Source organism: Microtus pennsylvanicus, chromosome 1 (assembly GCF_037038515.1).
Source record: "Microtus pennsylvanicus isolate mMicPen1 chromosome 1, mMicPen1.hap1, whole genome shotgun sequence".
In the NCBI taxonomy this organism is placed as follows: domain Eukaryota; kingdom Metazoa; phylum Chordata; class Mammalia; order Rodentia; family Cricetidae; genus Microtus; species Microtus pennsylvanicus.
Genome location: NC_134579.1, coordinates 146,272,782 through 146,292,075, shown reverse-complemented (window position 1 = coordinate 146,292,075; position 19,294 = coordinate 146,272,782). Strand labels below are relative to the sequence as shown.

The 19,294-nt window shown below is 39.9% G+C and overlaps 2 protein-coding genes across 2 annotated transcripts; one reads left to right on the top strand and one right to left on the bottom strand.

Annotated features, from left to right (window-relative positions):
- LOC142841999 (vomeronasal type-1 receptor 4-like) lies at positions 1-948 on the bottom strand. Its single transcript, XM_075958989.1, has one exon. It carries the CDS (start codon positions 946-948, stop codon positions 1-3), a length of 948 nt encoding a protein of 315 aa, XP_075815104.1.
- Positions 949-17,602: 16,654 nt separating this feature from the next.
- LOC142856147 (vomeronasal type-1 receptor 4-like) lies at positions 17,603-18,553 on the top strand. The gene has a single exon (XM_075983183.1). It carries the CDS (start codon positions 17,603-17,605, stop codon positions 18,551-18,553), a length of 951 nt encoding a protein of 316 aa, XP_075839298.1.
- Positions 18,554-19,294: the final 741 nt, after the last annotated feature.

Sequence of the window (19,294 nt, the reverse complement as noted above, 5' to 3'; positions counted from 1 at the left end):
TCAGCCATGGCGTGCACGTTGAAAACAGGTCATCCTCAGTGCCGAAAAAGAAGAAATGAAGTGCAAAATAAGTTTATTATTCTTCATTATTAAAAAAGGGCAGATGGTTGGATAGCATGTTGCCCAAAATGCATTAACTGCCTCCAATCTTGGAATTTTTGTTTGTGCATAAAATCCATAAAGGGTGATGAAATTGTTCAACCAATACAAGATCACAAAACAGCTCACCAGCAGCAAGATGCTGTGAGTGGCTCTGAGCTCAGGAGATTGCTGGCTGGAGAGGCTTGGGCTGCGGAGATACTGGGCTCTCTTGCGGTGTCTGTAGAGGAGAATTACCATGTACAGGCTGGTCCACATCATGATGCCCACATATAAGAGATCATGCATGAATATGATACTCAAAAATGATCCTGAATTTTTGTTTTTAAAATGCTTGTTTTGACAGTAAGCATGTGAAAATCCACGTCCAACTTTTGTAGAATTAGTTTTGGCTATTACCATTTCAACCATATATCCATAGATGGCCAGGTTAATGAGCCAGGAGCAAAGTAAAAAAGCAAACGTCCACGTTGATAGTTTGTGCTTAAGCCACACCCACTGAGAATTACTGGGAGTCACGGTGACAGCTTGAAATGTGCTTAGAATACAGGTGGTACTGATGGACAGACCACGGAAAATTCTGTATATACATAAAACAACCTTACAACCGACATCATCCAGAAAATTGGGTACGTCAAAGGTTGCCACTATATCTGGTATCAACGTGAATATGATTGTCATTATATTAGCTATTGTCAGGTGCAGGAAAAACAGATCTATCAACTTCTTAAAATGAGGCTTAAAGAAGAAAGTATAAATGTATAAAATGAACAGTGATGTGTTCCCTATGACACCAACGCATAACTGAGATATGAGAAAGACACCCAAGACGGAATTACTTATAAGCATGATGATTGTCAGATGTGTTAGGCCTAGAGTAACAGGTAAATGGACTGTATCATAAATCTATTTTGAAACGGCAATTGTGGGAAAATATAATTATTGCCAGCTCAGGAGCAGAGGTGTTACTTGATGAAATGTCCAATTCCTTTCTTTTCCTCTTTTCTTTCTTTCTTTCTTTCTTTCTTTCTTTCTTTCTTTCTTTCTTTCTTTCTTTCTTTCTTTCTTTCTTTCTTTCTTCCTGTCTTTTTGGACAAGGTTTTTCCAAGTATCACTGGCTGTTCTGGAACTTGGTCTGTATCCCAGGCTGGTCTTGAACTCAGAGATTCACCTACCTCTGGCTTTTCAGTGCTAGAATAGAGGCCTGTGACCACACCGACTGGAGATGTGCCCAAATCCTTTCAAGGTTAGGTCCAAAGATGACCTCTTAGCAACTGCGTTCCAGGTATTCTTGACCATCTTAGAGGGCAGAATAAAGTGTTGGAAAGTAGGCAGTCGAATCCACGCGACACTCTGAACACTGTTATGTCAGGTTGAAGAACCTAGGTGAAAGCCAAATTTGCATGTTATAAGAATTTTAAAAGTTGTGTATTTTTGTGTATAGGCACTTGGCCTGCATGTCTGTGCACTCTATGTTTTCCTGAGAATTGAACCTTGGCACTCTGGAAGAGCAACAACAGTCTTTAACTGTAAAACTGTCCCTCCGAGCCTCAGGATTTTCAATCATCAGCTGATATCTTTTCCATGATTATAACAATATTTGTTTTTAAGACATATATAGTAACATGTGTACTTGAACGTCAGTGTTTTGGCTGCAGATACGTTTCTGTAGCTTATTGATGAGTAAATACTCAGACTTTTCATGTGGTACTCTGCCTCTCATTTCACCTTACAGGGTAACCAGCACGTCCTGAAGCATTTCTTTTCATTTGTCTATTGCGCTGACAACTTAGAGCTGAGCTGCTGATATGCAGACAGTGACAGCAAGGGTGAGACTGCGTATCCCACCGTGTTGAGCAATCTTCACAAAAGTGTGTTTCCCGTGACATTTGGTCATTGACACAATCAGGCTGATTCTGGCTGATAACACACTGTAACAAAGAGTTATATATTTTGCAACACCTGAATTACATTTCCATTAGAAGATTCTTCTGTTTTGCTGTAGCAGAAGCAGAGATCTCAGGTGCACAGTTACACAGAGAATGGCAAAGACATGATACTAATGAAGTTTGACCTTATTTTACAACATAGAAATATCACCCGTGTTCAATAGATTTGGGGGCGTTTTACTGTAATTAATTTTAGAGACATTCCTCCACTGATTTAATTATTCTGTCACCTGAAATACAAACCTTTTTTCTTTGGAAGACATCTGTAAATTCCTCAGCAGTCTCTTTTATTCTGACAAGGTCAATTAAACTTTTCTCAGTGTGCCCTTCTGAATTTCTCCATGCACCTCAAATCGCTGCCTTGACAAGAGTTCCTACCTAGCCAAGGTATTCTATCATGAGTGATCAACATTTAAATTACTTAATGAATTCCACTACACAGAGATATTGTTCTCCCCCAATCCCAGTTATTCCTTTTATCAGTGTTCAACTTGTTTCATGACTTGTCATTGTTTGCCACTGTCACAAATTATATAGTTAGACTGCACCCACCCTCCCCTAAGCTTTGAAAACACATCTCATCTCTACTGTGCCATATGGCTTTTGCTGACCCACATTTATTTCTAGCATCATTCACATCTTCCCAAGTGTTATCCTGGATTGATTGTCATCCTCTTCGCCATTCACCAGAAATTTGTTTTCTGCTCATCTGTTCTCTTTGCTCTGTATCTACCTTTAAATGCCCTAACTTTTCATAATTTTGTTACTCAGCATGTTCCTGAAAATTCCCTCCAGCAGCCATGTTATTACATTTTTTTCCTGCAAAGAATAAGAGTTCTGGGATAAAATGCCAGGCTGTTATCTGAGCCCAGATGAAACAGACTTATAATATGACTTGTACAGGAAGATGCTATCCATGAAACGTGGAATCTAAAAAGATTATCATGCATTATTTTTGACATTCAAAAAAATGAAACTACCAGATTGTGGTGGCACTCTCCTTTATTCCTAGCCTTTGAGAGGCAGACAGACACAGGTGGATGTCATTGAGATTGAGGCCAGTTTGGTCTACAAAGCAAGTTTCAGGACAGTTAGTGGTACATAAAGAAATCCTGTCTCAAAAAACAATGAAAAAATAAACAAAAAAGAAAGTTAATTTGAACAATGAGGAATAGGCATATTCCTAAACAGCAGAGCAGCTGCTATGTGTATGTAAAAATTTGTGACAACTTTAAAATAAATGTTATCATACTTAATTTCATACATGTGTCCTATTTTTATAAATAAAATTATAGTAAAAATTAACCTCAGCAAATATATACATACATTAATAACAGAGAAATAAGCTATCCAGTTGTGTGAATATTTATGTAAGTTATGAAACATGACAGTGATCATCTTAATGCAATCACATTCAGAGTTCACAAAATACAGATGACACACAGTATTTGGAATAGGCTATCTGAATTTTACTGAGAGGAAAACTGGAAGTGTTCTCTGTTTTCTTTCTGTGAATAAAACCGTCAGCATGTTGGCACATTGAGGGAGAATGAAAAAATCCACATTCTGTCTGGGTGCTAAAAGATTCACCATTTTATACCAGTTCAAATATTTCAAACACAATGGAGAGGATAAAGTTCCCTTGTGCAAGTGATGATCAACCCACAGCTAGAGTGTCACAATGAAAATGGGAAACATTAGTCTTTACAGCATTGTATATGGGTTCAACTGTAATTAAGAAAGATGCAAAATTAAAAAATAGAAGCACATTTTCAAACTAGAAAAAATTTTTCACCGTAAGTAAATTTTATTTGACAAAAGAAATGCTAAGGGGACACACTTACTACATGCAATCAACCAACTTTTGCAGCAACATTAAACTTAAATTTACGAATAAAAATACATAAATATGATCTATACATCATCAATCTTAGAACCATAGATGAGGCATAACGATCACAAGCAATACGATGGAATTTTTTTTAAGACAGGGTTTTTCTGTGTAGCCCTGACTGTCGTGGAGCTCACTCTGTAGACAGGACTAATTTTGAACTAACTGAGATTCCTTGCCTCTCTCTGCCTTCCAGTGCTGGAAGTCAAAGTGTTTGTCACCATCCCCACCTTGATGGGAAATCTTAAAAACGTCTTCTTGGAGTTAACCAAGCAAACAGATAAAAGAGAAACTGGGATACAAAAATTTGAGCTAGAGAGCCTGGAGAGACGGCTCAGTGATAAAGAACACAGGGTGCTCTTTCAGAGGAGTAAGGTTCATTCCCAGCACCCACATAGCAACTCATAACTGTCTGTACCTGCATTTCCAGGGGATCTGACAATAGCATCCAGACATGAACACAGGCAAAGCCCCAATGGACATAAAACAAAAATTAAATAAATTATTTAAAGGAAAATCTTTAAAAATATTAAGCTGGACAATTGATCATCTCAGTGTAACAGAACTGCACAGTTACGGGAAGGCAGAGATCATTTGCCATGCGGCTCATAGGAATTGAGAAGCCAATGTGACTGTATAACCAATGTCAAAGAAAGGGTCATCAATGGTCTAGTTTGCTGTTAGACTAAATATTATGTGTATAATGCCGTATTATAGAGAAACTTAGTAGGATTGGAGGGATGACTCTGAGATCAAGGTGTTTGTCATGCGAGCACTGGAAAGTGAGCTCAAACACCAAGCACTTATACAAGGCTGAGTGTGGTGGGTTAGACTGGCTGGTGACAGGTGGATCCCCGAAGCCCATCGAACAAGTGATTGAGCCAACTGATGTGCTCCAGGCTGAATGAGAGATTCTGTCTCAAATAAATTAGGAGTATGTACAGAAAGGCAAATGATGTCAGTGTCTCTCCTGTACACACACGAACAAGCAATCACATAGTCTCAAATGTGCAAAGACCTCACACAACAGAAAGTGAAAAACTACCAATTCCCATCATGTTAAAAACAAGTGAATATCTTGGCAATGACAGAATGAAAAATCCCATTATGAAAATGAACCATAGAGTGTCTCTGGTAGAAATGTGTGTGTGAAATAGATAAAAGACGTTAGGAAACAATAGAATTATGTTGAAAATGATTTCAGTTGAAATCTAAAATAAAGGAGCAGAATAATTAAAAACCAAACAATAGCAAGCAACAGAACTATACAGGAAACATAAAGCCAAGGCCACCACCTTGAAGGGAATACTGCAACACTGCTCTGTGAGACTGCTTGTTGTACGGGAGGAAAGACAGAGACTAGGACAGAATGCTGCATACAGCGTCTAGAAAATGGCAAATGCACATTCAAAGATTATGTTATGACTATCTAGGCTTTAAGAGGAATGTGCAAAATCCTCTAAGATGTAACATCCCTCCAAAGATTGTAGAATTCTAAAATGTCATAGATGGGCAATATTCTCATGAGATTGAATCATTGACTAGATCAGATAAAAAAAAGTTTTAACGAAGAATGAAAATGGGGGCTTCAGATGTCTCAGTGGTTAAGAGTACTGGCTGGTCTATCTGAGAGTCTGGCTTTGATTACCAACACCACACAGATGCCCTCAATTGTCTGTAATAGCATTTCTAGGCCATCGGACAACTCTGAGTGTTTTCCTGGGGCATTGCACTCATGTGGGGCACAGACATATATGCAGGAAAATCACCACACAATAATATACATGAATAAAAATTAAAAACAAAAATGGTAAAAGTATATGAAGATCAAGAGAAGTATTATACAGAAAAATAATAAAGGAAATAGTCTAAACTGACAGAGAAGTAGGGGAAATATAAATCTAAAACCAAATCAAAACACACAAAGTGTAGGGATGGTAGAAGAGAGCAACAATGGAAAGGTTGCCATACCTCCCTCTCACTCTGAGTGCTGAGGCTGCGAAGTCTTATTCAGGGCAGTGTAAATCCCACAGGCATGAAGCATCATAGGCAAGAGGCATCTTGGAAAGGCTGCCTAGCTGGAGCCATGACTAAATAAGGGGCAGGATAAGAGGACTCTTCTTCCCAGTGGACACGGACCAGCTTGTCACCTATGGCGCCAGTGGCCTTGTTAACTGTGCATCATTTTGATGCACTCCAAGGAAAATTTCATTCTCCCAATTCAATGTGGATCCCATGGTAATTGACTAAACCAACCAAATAAGAATGCAGTCTCTGTCTGAAGATGTGTGTGCATTTTCCCAAGTTGAACTACATCAGAAAAGAAACTTTACAATCTAGGAAATCATTAAAAGTTTTCATGCAGCTGTGGAAATTATCACAGCCATTATCATCTGATGCCAGGAAAGTCTACACTTCCCTGTTGGTGTCTCCAAAGGCCCACTGTTCATTCAAAACTGTATTGTTCAACCTTCACATCATGGTACAATTTCTCTTGCTACTGATTTTTAGTTTTATTGCACTATTATCTGAGAAGGGACAAGTAATTACACTGGTTCTTTTGCCTTCAGTCCTTCCTCCCTTCCTCCCTTCCTCCCTTCCTCCCTTCCTCCTTCCTCCCTTCCTCCTTTCCTTACTTCCTACTTTATTTTATTTTTTGAGACAAGATATCTATGTGGAACATCTCTGGCCATCCTGGAACTTCTTCTGTAGATCAGGCTGGCCTTGACCTCACAAGATCCACCTGCCTCTCCCTCTTGAGTCCTGATTAAAGACGTGCAACACCTCTGCCCGGCTCTTTTGTATTTCTTTAAAATATTCTTTCAATTTATGTGTTCAAAAGTTTTCAGCATGTAAGTCTTTGCCACACATGCATGCAATGCTCACAGAGGCCAGAAGAGGGCATTGGAATCCCTGGAACTGGAGTTAACAGATGGTAGTGAACCATCATGTAGGTCCTGGTTCTCAATGTAGCCAGGGTCCTCTGGAATAGCAGCAGTGCTCTTAACCTTTGGGCAATCTCTCCAGCCCTAGCCCCTCATCTCTAATTTTAATAATTCTCCATCATTTCAATACTTTGGGTACAAGTTTGTCAGTCCTGTTTACTGTTCTCCAAGAACTAATTTGTAGTCTGCTGTTTTGTCCTGTTGACCATGATTTTGTTTTACACAAGTTTCTCAATTTTAGGATTTCCCATTTATTAATTGTCTCTCTCAGTGTCTGTGCTACTGAGTTTCTCTTAAGGAAATGGTCTCCTGTGCTAATACATTCATGTGTACTTCCCACTTTCTCTTCTATGAGACAATCAACTTTTCATTTCATTCTTACTTTCTATTTTTGTTGTTGTTTCTAGTTCGTTGTTTCAGCTCTGAGTTTGATAATTTCTTGCAGTATACTCTTTCTGGGTGCTATTTCTTTTTGCTGTTCAGGTATGCTGCTAAGTGACTAGTATGGGATCTCTCCAATGTTTTTTATTTGTTTTTTCTTCTTTTATTTATTTATTAAAAAGAAAAAACAGTATATATTTTTCTAATTATACATACCAAAACAGGTTCCTACTCCCTCACCTCCACCCATTCCGTCCACATACCCTCCCACTTTACCCCCATCCCCTTTTTAGAGAGGATAAGGCACATTGCCTTGGGGAAACTCCAAGTCCCTCTCTACTTTTTCTAGACTAAACAAGGTATACATCCAAAGAGAATAGGTTCCCCAAAAAGCCAGCAAATGCAGTAGTGATAAATACTGGCCACATCACCAGTGGTCCCTCAGTCTGCCCCAACAATGAAGATGTCAACCGCAATCAGAGGGACTAGTTTGGTTCTATGCTTGTTCCTTCCCATTCTGATTGGAGTTTGTGAGCTCCCATTAGCTCAGGTAGACTGTTTCAGTGGGTGTACCCATCATGGTCTTGACCTCTTGTTCATATTCTCATTCCTCCTACTTTTCAACTGGACTATGGAAGCTCAGTCCAGTGCTCCAATGCGGGTTTCTGTCTCTGCTTCCATCAGCTGCTGGATGAAGGTTCTATGATGATGTTTAAGATATTCATCAGTCTGACTACAGGGCAAGTCAAGATCGGGCCCCTCTCTCTATTGCTTAGGGTCTTAGCTGGGATCACCCTTGTGGATTCCTGGGAATTTCTCTAGAGCCAGGTTTCTTGCTAACCATATAATGGCTCCCTGAATCAAGACGTTTTTTGCTTTCATCTCTCTCCCTTCTCCTACTCGACAATCCTATTCACTCAAGTTCTCCTCACTCCTCCCCTTATCCCCTGCACTTTCCCTTCTACCCTCCCTTCTCCTCCCACCCCCATACTCCCAATTTTGTCATGTGATCTTGTCTGTTTCAACTTTCCAGGAGGATCTATATATGTTTTTCTTAGAGTTCACCTTACTACTTAGCTTCTCAAGGATCATGAACTATAGGCTCAATATTAGTTTTTGTTTTTTATGTAGGCACTTAGTGCTATGAACTTGCTTCTTAGAATTGCCTTCTTTGTGTCCCATAAGTTTGGGTATGCTGTGTATTCATTTTCATTCAGTTCTGACACATTTTAAATTTCTTTCTTGGTTTATGTCTTAACTCAGTTTCCATCCAGTTGTTCAGTTTCTATTAATTATTTTCTTGAGACAATGTCTGTTAATGTAATTCTGGCTACCCTGAAACTTGCTGTATAGACCAGGCTGGCCTTGAACTCACAGAGAGATCCTCCTGCCTCTGCCTTCTGAGTTCTGGATTTAAAGGAGCACACCACCATGGGTTGGCCCTAATTTTCACAACTTAGTATACTTTGTGTTGCTTATTTTGTTGATATCCACCTTTAATCCATGGTGGTCAGATAGGATGCAGGGTGTTATGTTAATTTACTTACATCTGTTGAGACTTGCTTGGTTTCCAAATATGCAGTCAATTTTGGAGAATGTTCCACGAGCTACTGAGAAGAAAGCATATTCTCTTGTGTTTGGACGAAATGCTCTGTAGATATCTGTTAGGTCTATTTGACTTACGATGTTATTTAACTCTAGAATTTGTCTTTTTAAATTTGTCTGGGAGACCTGCATATTGCTGAAAGTAGGCTATTGAAGTCACCCTCTAGGACTGTGTGAGGGACACTATGAGATTTAAAATGTAGTAGCATAACTTTTATGACCTTGAGTGCCCTCGTATTTGTTGCATACATGTAGATTTGCAATATCCTCTTGGTGGATTTTCCCCTTGATGAGTATGTAGTGTCCTTCCAAATCTCTTCTGGTTAGTTTTGATTTGAAGTATCTTTTGTCAGATATTCAAATACTTATGCCTGCTTGTTTCTAGGGTTCATTTTCTTGCAATACCCTTTCCCATCTTTTTATTTCTTTTATTTGTGTGAAACAAAGGATATCAGAATTTTACTTTTTATTATAAGATTTCTAGTACTATTTGGCCTTTGATCAAGGCACATGAATTCATTTGGCAACACATTGTCATAGAATCAAAATACAACTCATTATACGTACTAGATATGCCTACCAGCTGAGCCCTACACAACAGTAGATGCAAGTCTGAGCCCTCTTCAATTTCTTTTTTAGACATAATTTCTTTATTAGGTCTTTGAAAATTTCAAATCATGAACTCTAATATTTCTCACCCCCCAGTTCCTCTATATCCTCTCCTCATCCCTGCAGTGACCCTGACTAAGAGAAAATAAAAAAACCAAACCAAAACAAAATAAAGCAAACAAGCAAGCAAGCAAGCAAAGAACAACAAGAACAGAGCAAATAAAAAAAATCCCCAAATCTCTTCAATTCTCCTTCTTTCCCGGTTTCTCCAACAGCTCTTCATTCATCCTGGTTGCAGTAGGAGTTGGCATGTCACATAGTATATTCCATGTTTTCCTAATCAGCTTTTCTAGCAAATGTTCATTGCAATGAGTCACTGGACTGGTTCAGGGCCTCTGGTTATTGGTACACTGTCGTCACTGGATTCTACCTGAAACTCCTCTGGGGCATGCCAGAGCCACACCTAGTCATAGACATCCTGCAGGTACCATTCCTTAGGACCAATCCCTTCACGAGCTTCAGTTGGCCCTAGATGGGGTAGATGTTAGGGTGGGCCAACTCAAGACCCGGCTGTGGGTCTGGGTGGTAGCTGAGCTGGACAAACCAGGCCACTGGGACTGCCCACCTCAGAGGAGGGGGCAGAGCCAGCTACCCTATGTCCGTACCTTCAGGGTCAGTTCTCTTTCACCTGTGGTACGGGGTTTGTCTATCTCTCCCAGTGCACGGACTGACTGTCCTATGAGGGTCGGGGCCAGCTCTCTTGCGGCAGGGTCCATCGAGAGGCAGGGCTAGTGAAGGGTGGGGCCGGCTCAGCTTGGACCTCTGATTTCACTACCCACGCTTCTATGTCCTCCTGAGGTGACACAGGCCACAGACATCAACAGACCCTAGTTGCAGGTGGACCACCTACCCAGACATGGCCCTTGGCAGCAAATTGGGCCAGAGGACCTGGCTCCAGGGGGAAGCACTGGCCACTTATCAGGATGGCTCGGGTGGCACCACGGCCCCGGACACCAACATGGTCACAGGTTGTGGCCTCAACCCCGGGCTTCAATGTGACTTTCGATACTTTAACACAGGCCTCAGCATGATGGGACCATGAAGCTAGACATGGCCCTCAACTGCAGCTCTCGTCCAGAAGTCACCATGGCATTGGGTAGAATCACAGGCCACTCAGATCTGAATGACCCCAGCTGAATCATGGCCCCCAGATCCCAACAAGGCCAGAGATTTTGACCTATATTCTGGGCCTCCATGTGGTCACAGACTTCAACATAGACCCTAACTGTGGTAAGAACACATATTCAGACAGGTACCAGCCCGGGTCTAGATATCACCGGTGCCCCAGTGGCACCGTGGTCATTGGACACCAACACAGTCCCAGATGACAGCCCTGGGAATCAGCATAGCTCTCAATGGCAATAGGAGCCATGGACATCTACACAGACCCTGGCGGCATTAGGGTCACAGACGCAGGCATGGCACCCAGCTCCAGCCCTGGCCTGGATGCCAGCACGGCACCAGGTAGTAGCATGTGCCACTCACATCTGTATGGCCCTGATTGCATCATGGCCTCTGGGCACCAACATGGTCACAGGTGGCTGATCTGATCACAGGCCACCACATGGCCTTTGGTTGTAACAACCACAGATGTGGTCTCAGACCCTGGCTGCTATAGGAACAGAGAGCTAGATGTGGCCCTTGGCAGCAGTAGTGTTGTTGAACAACACCAAGACCCCGGGTGCAGCACAGGCCACTCAGACCAGTGTGGCTCTGGTTGTGGCCCAGCCCGCAGACACCAACAAGGCCACAGGTTGAGGCCCAGACCACGTGCCATTTCTTCTTGCTGTTCTAGAACTCTTTGCTAAGTATGAGATCTCTCTAGTTTTTATTTATGTAGGCACTTAGTGCTTTGAAGTTGCTTTCACATAACCACCTTCATTGTGTCCCATAACGTTGGGTATGCTGTGTATTCATTTTCATTCAGTTCTGACAAATTTAAAATTTCCTTCTTGAGTTTTGTCTTAACTCATTTTTCATTCAGTTGTTCAGTTTCCATTAATTTTTCTTTTTTGAGACAAGGTCTGTTAATGTAATTCTGGCTGTCCTGGGAGAAACAGCACCCAATAAGAGTATACTTCAAGAAATTATTAAACCCAGAGCTGAAGCAATGAAATCGAAACAACAACAAAAACACAATCAGTGAAATGAGGAGTTGGTTCTTTGAAAACAATCAACAAGATTGACAAATTTGTAGCCAAAGTATTGAAATGATGGAGAGAAAAGAACAAAATTAATAAAATTAGAGATTAGGGGCTAGGGCTGGAGAGATTGCCCCAAAATTAAGAGCACTGCTGCTATTCCAGAGGACCCTTGCTTGAATAGGTCCCAGGACCTACATGATGGATCACAACCTTCTGTAACTCCAGTTCCGGGGGTTCTAATGCCCTCTTCTGGGGTCTGTGAGCAATGCATGCTAGTGTGGCAAAGCCCTAAATGCTAAAAGCATTTAAACACATAAAATAAAACAATAATGATAATTTTAAAAAGAAATACAAGAGAACCAGGCAGTAGTGGTGCATGGCTTTAATCCCAGAAGTCAGGAGGCGGATCTCTGTGAGTCGAGGCCAGCTGGTCTACAGAGAGAATTCCAGGACCGCCAGGACTGTTATAAAGAAACCCTATCTTGAAAGAAAGAGAGAAAGACACACAGAGAGAGAGACAGAGAGAAGGAGGGTGAAAGAAAGGGAGGGAGAAAGGGAGAGAGAAACGGGGGAGAAAGGGAGAGAAAGCGGGAAAGACAGAGAAATAAATGTATAATAGCTGTGATAATTTCCACAGCTGAGTGAAAACTTTTAATGATATTCTAGATTGTAGATTACTTTCTGATGTAGTTCAACTTGGGAAAATCACACACATCTTCAGACAGAGACTGCATTCTTATTTAGTTGGTTTAGTCCATTACCATGGGACTCACGTTGTATTGGGAGAATGAAATTTTCCTTGGAGTGCATCAGAATGATGCACAGTTAACAAGGTCACTGGCGCCATAGGTGACAAGCTGGTCTGTGTCCACTGGGAAGACTCTTCTTATCTTGTCCCTTATTTAGTCATGGCTCCTGCTAGGCAGCTTTTCCAAAACACTTCTTGACTATGAGGCTTTGCGCCAGTGGGATTCAACTGCCCTGAATAAGACTTCGCAGTCTCAGCACTCAGAGTGAGAGGGAGGTATGGAAACCTTTCTCTCTTCTTCTATCCCAGTCTACCATCCCTACACTTTGTGTGTTTTGATTTGTTTTTAGATTTATATTTCTCCTACTTCTCTGTCAATTTAGTCTATTTCCTTTATTATTTTTCTGTATAATACTTCTCTTGATCTTCATATACTTTTACCATTTTTGTTTTTAATTTTTATTCATGTATATTATTGTGTGGTGATTTTCCTGCGTGCATCTCTGTGCCCCACATGAGTGCAATGCCCCAATAAAACAGTCTGAGATGTCCGATGGCCTAGAAATGCTATTACAGACAATTGAGGGCATCTGTGTGGTGTTGGTAATCAAAGCCAGGCTCTCAGGTAGACCAGCCAGTACTCTTAACCACTGAGACATTTCAAGCCCCCATTTTCATTCTTCGTTAAGACGTTTTCATATGATCTAGTCAATGATTCAATCTCATGGGAATATTGCCCATCTATGACATTTTAGAATTCTACAATCTTTGGAGGGATGTTACATCTTAGAGGATTTTGCACATTCCTCTTAAAGCCCATATCTGCCTAGGTAGTCATAACATAATCTTTGAAGGTGCATTTGCCGTTGTCCAGACTCTGTATGCAGCATTCTGTCCTAGTCTCTGTCTTTCCTCCCGGACAACAGTGCAGTCTCACAGAGCAGTGTTGCAGTATTCCCTTCAAGGTGGTGGCCTTGGCTTTATGTTTTCTGTATATTTCTGTTGCTTGCTATTGTTCTGCTTTTATTTATTCTGCTCCTTTATTTTAGATTATATCTGAAATCATTTTCAATATAATTCTATTGTTTCCTAACGTCTTTTATCTATTTCACACACACATTTCTACCAGAGACACTCTACGGTTCATTTTCACAATAAACTTTTTCATTCTGTCATTGCCAAGATATTCATTTGTTTTTAACATGATAAGAATTGGTAGTTTTTCACTCTCTGTTGTGTGAGGTATATGCACGTATGTGACTGTGTGATTGCTTGTTCGTGTGTGTACAGGAGAGACACTGACATCATTTGCCTTTCTGTACATACTCCTAATTTTTTTGAGACAGAATCTCTCATTCCTCCTGGAGCACATCAGTTGGCTCAATCACTTGTTTGATGGGCTTCCGGGATCCACCTGTCACCAGCCAGTCTAACCCACCACACTCAGCCTTGTATAAGTGCTTGGTGTTTGAGCTCACTTTCCAGTGCTCACATGACAAACACCTTGATCTCAGAGTCATCTCTCCAGTCCTACTAAGTTCCTCTATAATACAGCATTATACACATAAAATTTAGTCTAACAGCAAACTAGACCATTGATGACCCTTTCTTTGACATTGGTTATACAGTCACATTGGCTTCTCAATTCCTATGTGTCACATGTCAAACGATCGCTGCTGTCCTGTAACTCTGCAGTTTTGTTACACTGAGGTGATCAGTTGTCCAGCTTAATATTTTTAAAGATTTTCCTTTTAAATAGTTTATTTAATTTTTGTTTTATGTCCATTGGGGCTTTGCCTGTGTTCATGTCTGGATGAAATTGTCAGATTCCCTGGAAATGCAGGTACAGACAGTTATGAGTTGCTATGTGGGTGCTGGGAATGAACCTGGATCCTCTGAAAGAGCACCCTGTGTTCTTTACCACTGAGCCATCTCTCCAGGTTCTCTAGCTCAAATTTTTATATCCCATTTTCTCTTTTATCTGTTGGCTTGGTTAACTCCAAGAAGACGTTTTTAAGATTCCCCATCAAGGTGGGGATGGTGACAAACACTTTGACTTCCAGCACGGGAAGGCAGAGAGAGGCAAGCAGTCTCAGTGAGTTCAAAATTAGTCCTGTCTACAGAGTGAGCTCCACGACAGTCAGGGCTGCAGAGAGAAACCCTGTCTTGAAAAAAAACGCCATCATATTTCTTCTGATCGTTATGCCTTATCTAACGTTCTAAGCTTGAATATGTATAGATGATAATTGTATATTTTTATTCTCAATTTTGAGTTTTATGCTGCTGCAGAATTTGGTTGACTGCATGTGTAAGTGTGTCCCCTTAGCATTTTTTTTTGTGAAAGAAAACTTATTTAAGATGAAAATTTTATTTTAGTTTGAAAATGTCTTTCCAGTTTTTAAATTTTGCATGTGTCTTAATCAAGTTGAATTCATATACAGTATATGCAATGCTGTAAAGACTAATGTTTCCCATGTTCATAGTGACACTCTCATCATTTGCACAAGGGAACTTTATCCTCTCCATTGTGCTTGATATATTTGAATTGGTGTAAAATGGTGAATCTTTTAGCAGTGGCAGAATGTGGATTTTTTCATTCTCCCTCAATGTGCCAACATGCAGACGGTTTCATTCATAGAAAGAGAAAAGAGAACACTTCCAGTTTTGCTCTCAGTAAAATTCAAATAGCCTATTCCAAATACTGTGTGTCATTTGTATTTTGTGGAAGTGAATGTGATCGCATTAAGATTATCACTGTTAGTTTTCATCACTTACATATATTTTTACACAACTTCATAGCATATTTCTTTGTTTTTAAAAGCATCTGTATCTTTACTAAGGTTAGTTTTTATTGTAACTTTTATTCTTGAATATTTGACGATGCATACAATTAAGTATGATAATATTGATTTTAAATTCATCACATCTTTTTGACATACGGATAGCAGTTGCTCTGCTGTTTATGAATATGTCTATTCATTAGTATTCAAATTTTCTTTTTTTTGTTTGTTTTTTCCTTGTTTTTTGATACAGGGTTTCTCTGTGTAGCACTAACTGTCCTGGAACTCGCTTTGTAGAACAATCTGGCCTCAATCTCAGTGATATCCACCTGTGTCTGCTTCCCAAAGGCTAGGAATAAAGGAGTGTGCCACTTCAATCTGGCAAGTTTCATTTTTTTGAATGTCAAAAATAGGACTTAACAATCTTTTTAGATTCCATTTTCCATTGATAGCATCTTCCTGTGCATGTCATAGTGTGAGTCTGTTTCATCTGGATTCAGATGACAGCCTGACATTTTACCCCAAACTTTTATTCTTTGCAGGAAAAAGATGTAGTAACAGGGCTGCTGGCGGGAATTTTCAGGACCATGCTGAGTAACAAAATTATGAAAAGTTAGGGCATATAAGGGTAGATACAGAGCAAAGAGAAAAGATGAGAAAAAAAAATTCTGGTGAATGGTGAGGAGGATGACAATCAATCCAGGATAACACTTGGGAAGATGTGAAGGATGCAAGAAATAAATGTGGGTCAGCAAAAGCCATATGGCACAGTAGAGATGAGATGTGTTTTCAAAGCTTAGAGGAGGGTGGGTGCGGTCTAATTATATAATTTGTGACAGTGGCAAACAATGACAAGTCATGAAACAAGTTGAACACTGATATAAGGAATAACTGGGATTGGGGGAGAACAATATCTCTGTGTAGTGGAATTCATTAAGTAATTTAAATGTTGATCACTCATGATAGAATACCTTGGCTAGGTAGGAACTCTTGTCAAGGCAGCGATTTGAGGTGCATGGAGAAATTCAGAAGGGCACACTGAAAAAAGTCTAATTGACCTTGTCAGAATAAAAGAGACTGCTGAGGAATTTACAGATGTCTTCCAAAGAAAAAAGGTTTGTATTTCAGGTGACAGAATAATTAAATCAGTGGAGGAATGGGTCTCAAATTAATATACAGTAAAACTCCCCAAATCCATTGAACATGGGTGATATTACTACGTTGTAAAATTTAAGATTAAACTTCATGAGTATCATGTCTTTGCCATTCTCTGTGTAACTGTAGACCTGAGATCTCTGCTTCTGCAACAGAAGAATCTTCTAATGGAAATGTAATTCAGGTGTTGCAAAATATATAACTCTTTGTTACAGTGGGCTATCAGCCAGAATCAGCCTGATTGTGTCAATGACCAAATGTCACAGGAAACACACTTTTGTGAAGAAGTGCTCAACACTGTGAGATACGCAGTCTCACCCTTGCTGTCACTGTCTGCATATCAGCAGCTCAGCTCTAAGATGTCAGCGAAATAGACAAATGAAAAGAAATGCTTCAGGATGTGCTGGTTACCCTGTAAGGTGAAATGAGAGGCAGAGTCCCACTTGGAATGTCTGAGTATTTACTCATCACTAAGCTACAGAAATGTATCTGCAGCCAAAGCACTGACGTTCAAGTACACGTTACTATATGTGAGTTAGAAACAAATATTGTTACAAACATGGAAACAATATCAACTGATAAATTAAAATTCCATGGGCTTGGATGGATGGTGTCACAGTTAACGACTGTTGGTTGCTCTTCCAGAGTGCCAGGGTTCGATTCCCAGACAGGCATATAGTGCTTAGACATACAGGCAAAGTGCCCATACACAAATATACATAACTTTTAAAATTCTTATAACATGCAAATTTGTCTTTCACCTAGGTCAAAACATCCTTCAGCCTGACATAACAGTGTTCAGAGTATCGGGTGGATTTGACTGCCTACTTTCCAACACTTTATTCTATCCTCTAAGATTGTCAAGAATACCTGGAATACAGTTGCTAAGAGGTCATCTGTGGACCTAACCTTGAAAGGATTTGGACACATCTCCAGGTGGTCAGGCACAGTCTTCTAATTCCAGCACTGACAGGCCAAGGTAGGTGAATGAGGTCAAGACCAGATTGGGATACAGAGCAAGTTCCAAGTTCCAGAACAGCCAGTGATACTTGGAAAAACCTCATCCAAAAAGACAAAAAAGAAAAAGAAAAGAAAGGAGTTGGACATGTCATCACTTATCAGCTCTGCTCCTGAGCTGGCAATCATTATATTTTCCCATAATTGCTGTTTCAAAAATAGATTTATAATACAGTCCATTTATCTGTCACTCCAGGCCTAAAACATCTGACGAACATCATGTTTATAAATAATGCCGCCTTGAGTGTCTTTCTCATATCTCAGTTATGCATTGGTGTCATAGGGAACACATCACTGTTCGTTTTATACATTTACATTTTCTTCTTTAAGCCTCATTTTAAAAAGTTGATAGATCTGCTTTTCATGCACCTGACAATAGCTAATATGGTGACGATCGTGTTCATTTTGATACCGGATATTGTGTCATCCTTTGGAGTACCCAATTTTCTGGATGATATTGGCTGTAAGGCAGTTTTATGTATATACAGAATTTTCCGTGGTCTGTCCATCAGTACCACCTCTATTCTAAGCACATTTCAAGTCATCACAGTCACTCCTTGTAATTCTCAGTGGGCTTGGCTTAAGCACAAAATCTCAACGTGGATGTTTTCTTTCTTACTTTGCTCCTGGCTCATTAACCTGGCCATCTATGGATATATGGTTGAAATGGTAATAACCAAAACCAATTCTACTCAAGCTGGAAATGGATATTTGCATGCTTACTGTCAGAGCAGGAGTTTTGGGAAACAAAATTCAGGATCATTTATGGGCATCATATTCATGCATGATCTCTTTTATGTGGGCATCATGATGTGGACCAGCCTGTACATGGTAATTCTCCTCTACAGACACCGCAAGAGAGCCCAGTATCTCCGCAGCCCAAGCCTCTCCAGCCAGCAATCTCCCGAGCTCAGAGCCACTCACAGCATCTTGCTGCTGGTGAGCTGTTTTGTGATCTTGTATTGGTTGAACAACTTGATCACCCTTTATGGGTTTTATGCACAAACAAAAATTCCAAGATTGGAGGCAGTTAATGCAATTTGGGCAACATGCTATCCAACCATCTGCCCTTTTTTAATAATGAAGCATAATAAACTTATTTTGCACTTCACTTCTTCCTTTTCGGCACTGAGAATGACCTGTTTTCAACGTGCACTCTGGCTGAACTGAAACTTACACTTTCTCATCATTTGAACCTTCTTAATGATTCCCCTGAGAATGAAAAATTTAAATATGGACCTCAAATACCTGCTCTGACCTAGTTATAAACCAGATATTCTGTGTGCTATTAAAATCCATGAAGTTAACATTTTTTAATACAACTCTCTGTTCATAATTTTAATAATTTCAACATCTAATATCGACTCAAGTTGACACTTTGGAAAAAATGAATTCATTTTAAGTATTTTGAACAATAGTCTACTTCTTGATTTTTCTCTATTAAAACACTTCTAATTAAAAATGTAAAATCATTTTTGGAGCTTAGGTTTTTTTGTGGAGTGTTCTGTACTAAGGAATATCTTTTATCCATTGGACAAATAAATTTCCCTATCTTAATGGTTACCTACCTAAGGTACTGCTGTTGGTGTGACTCTTTAGTGTTATAACTGACAGGTATACAATGGATGTCCTAGTACCGTAGCTGTCTTAATTTACTGTTTCAGTATGATTTTAATTATATCTGTTATTTTTGGAATTAAATATAATAACGTTTCTCCCCCTTCTTTTCTGCCCTACAAACCCTCCTGTATATGCCTCTCCTTTTTCTCTCTCAAATTCAAGGCACCTTTTCATTAATTATTGTTACATACGTGTGTGTATGTTTGTGTGCATGTGTGTGTGTCCCTAAATACATAAATACTACCTGCTCAGTCACTATAATGTTACATCTATATATGTACTTGGGGCTGA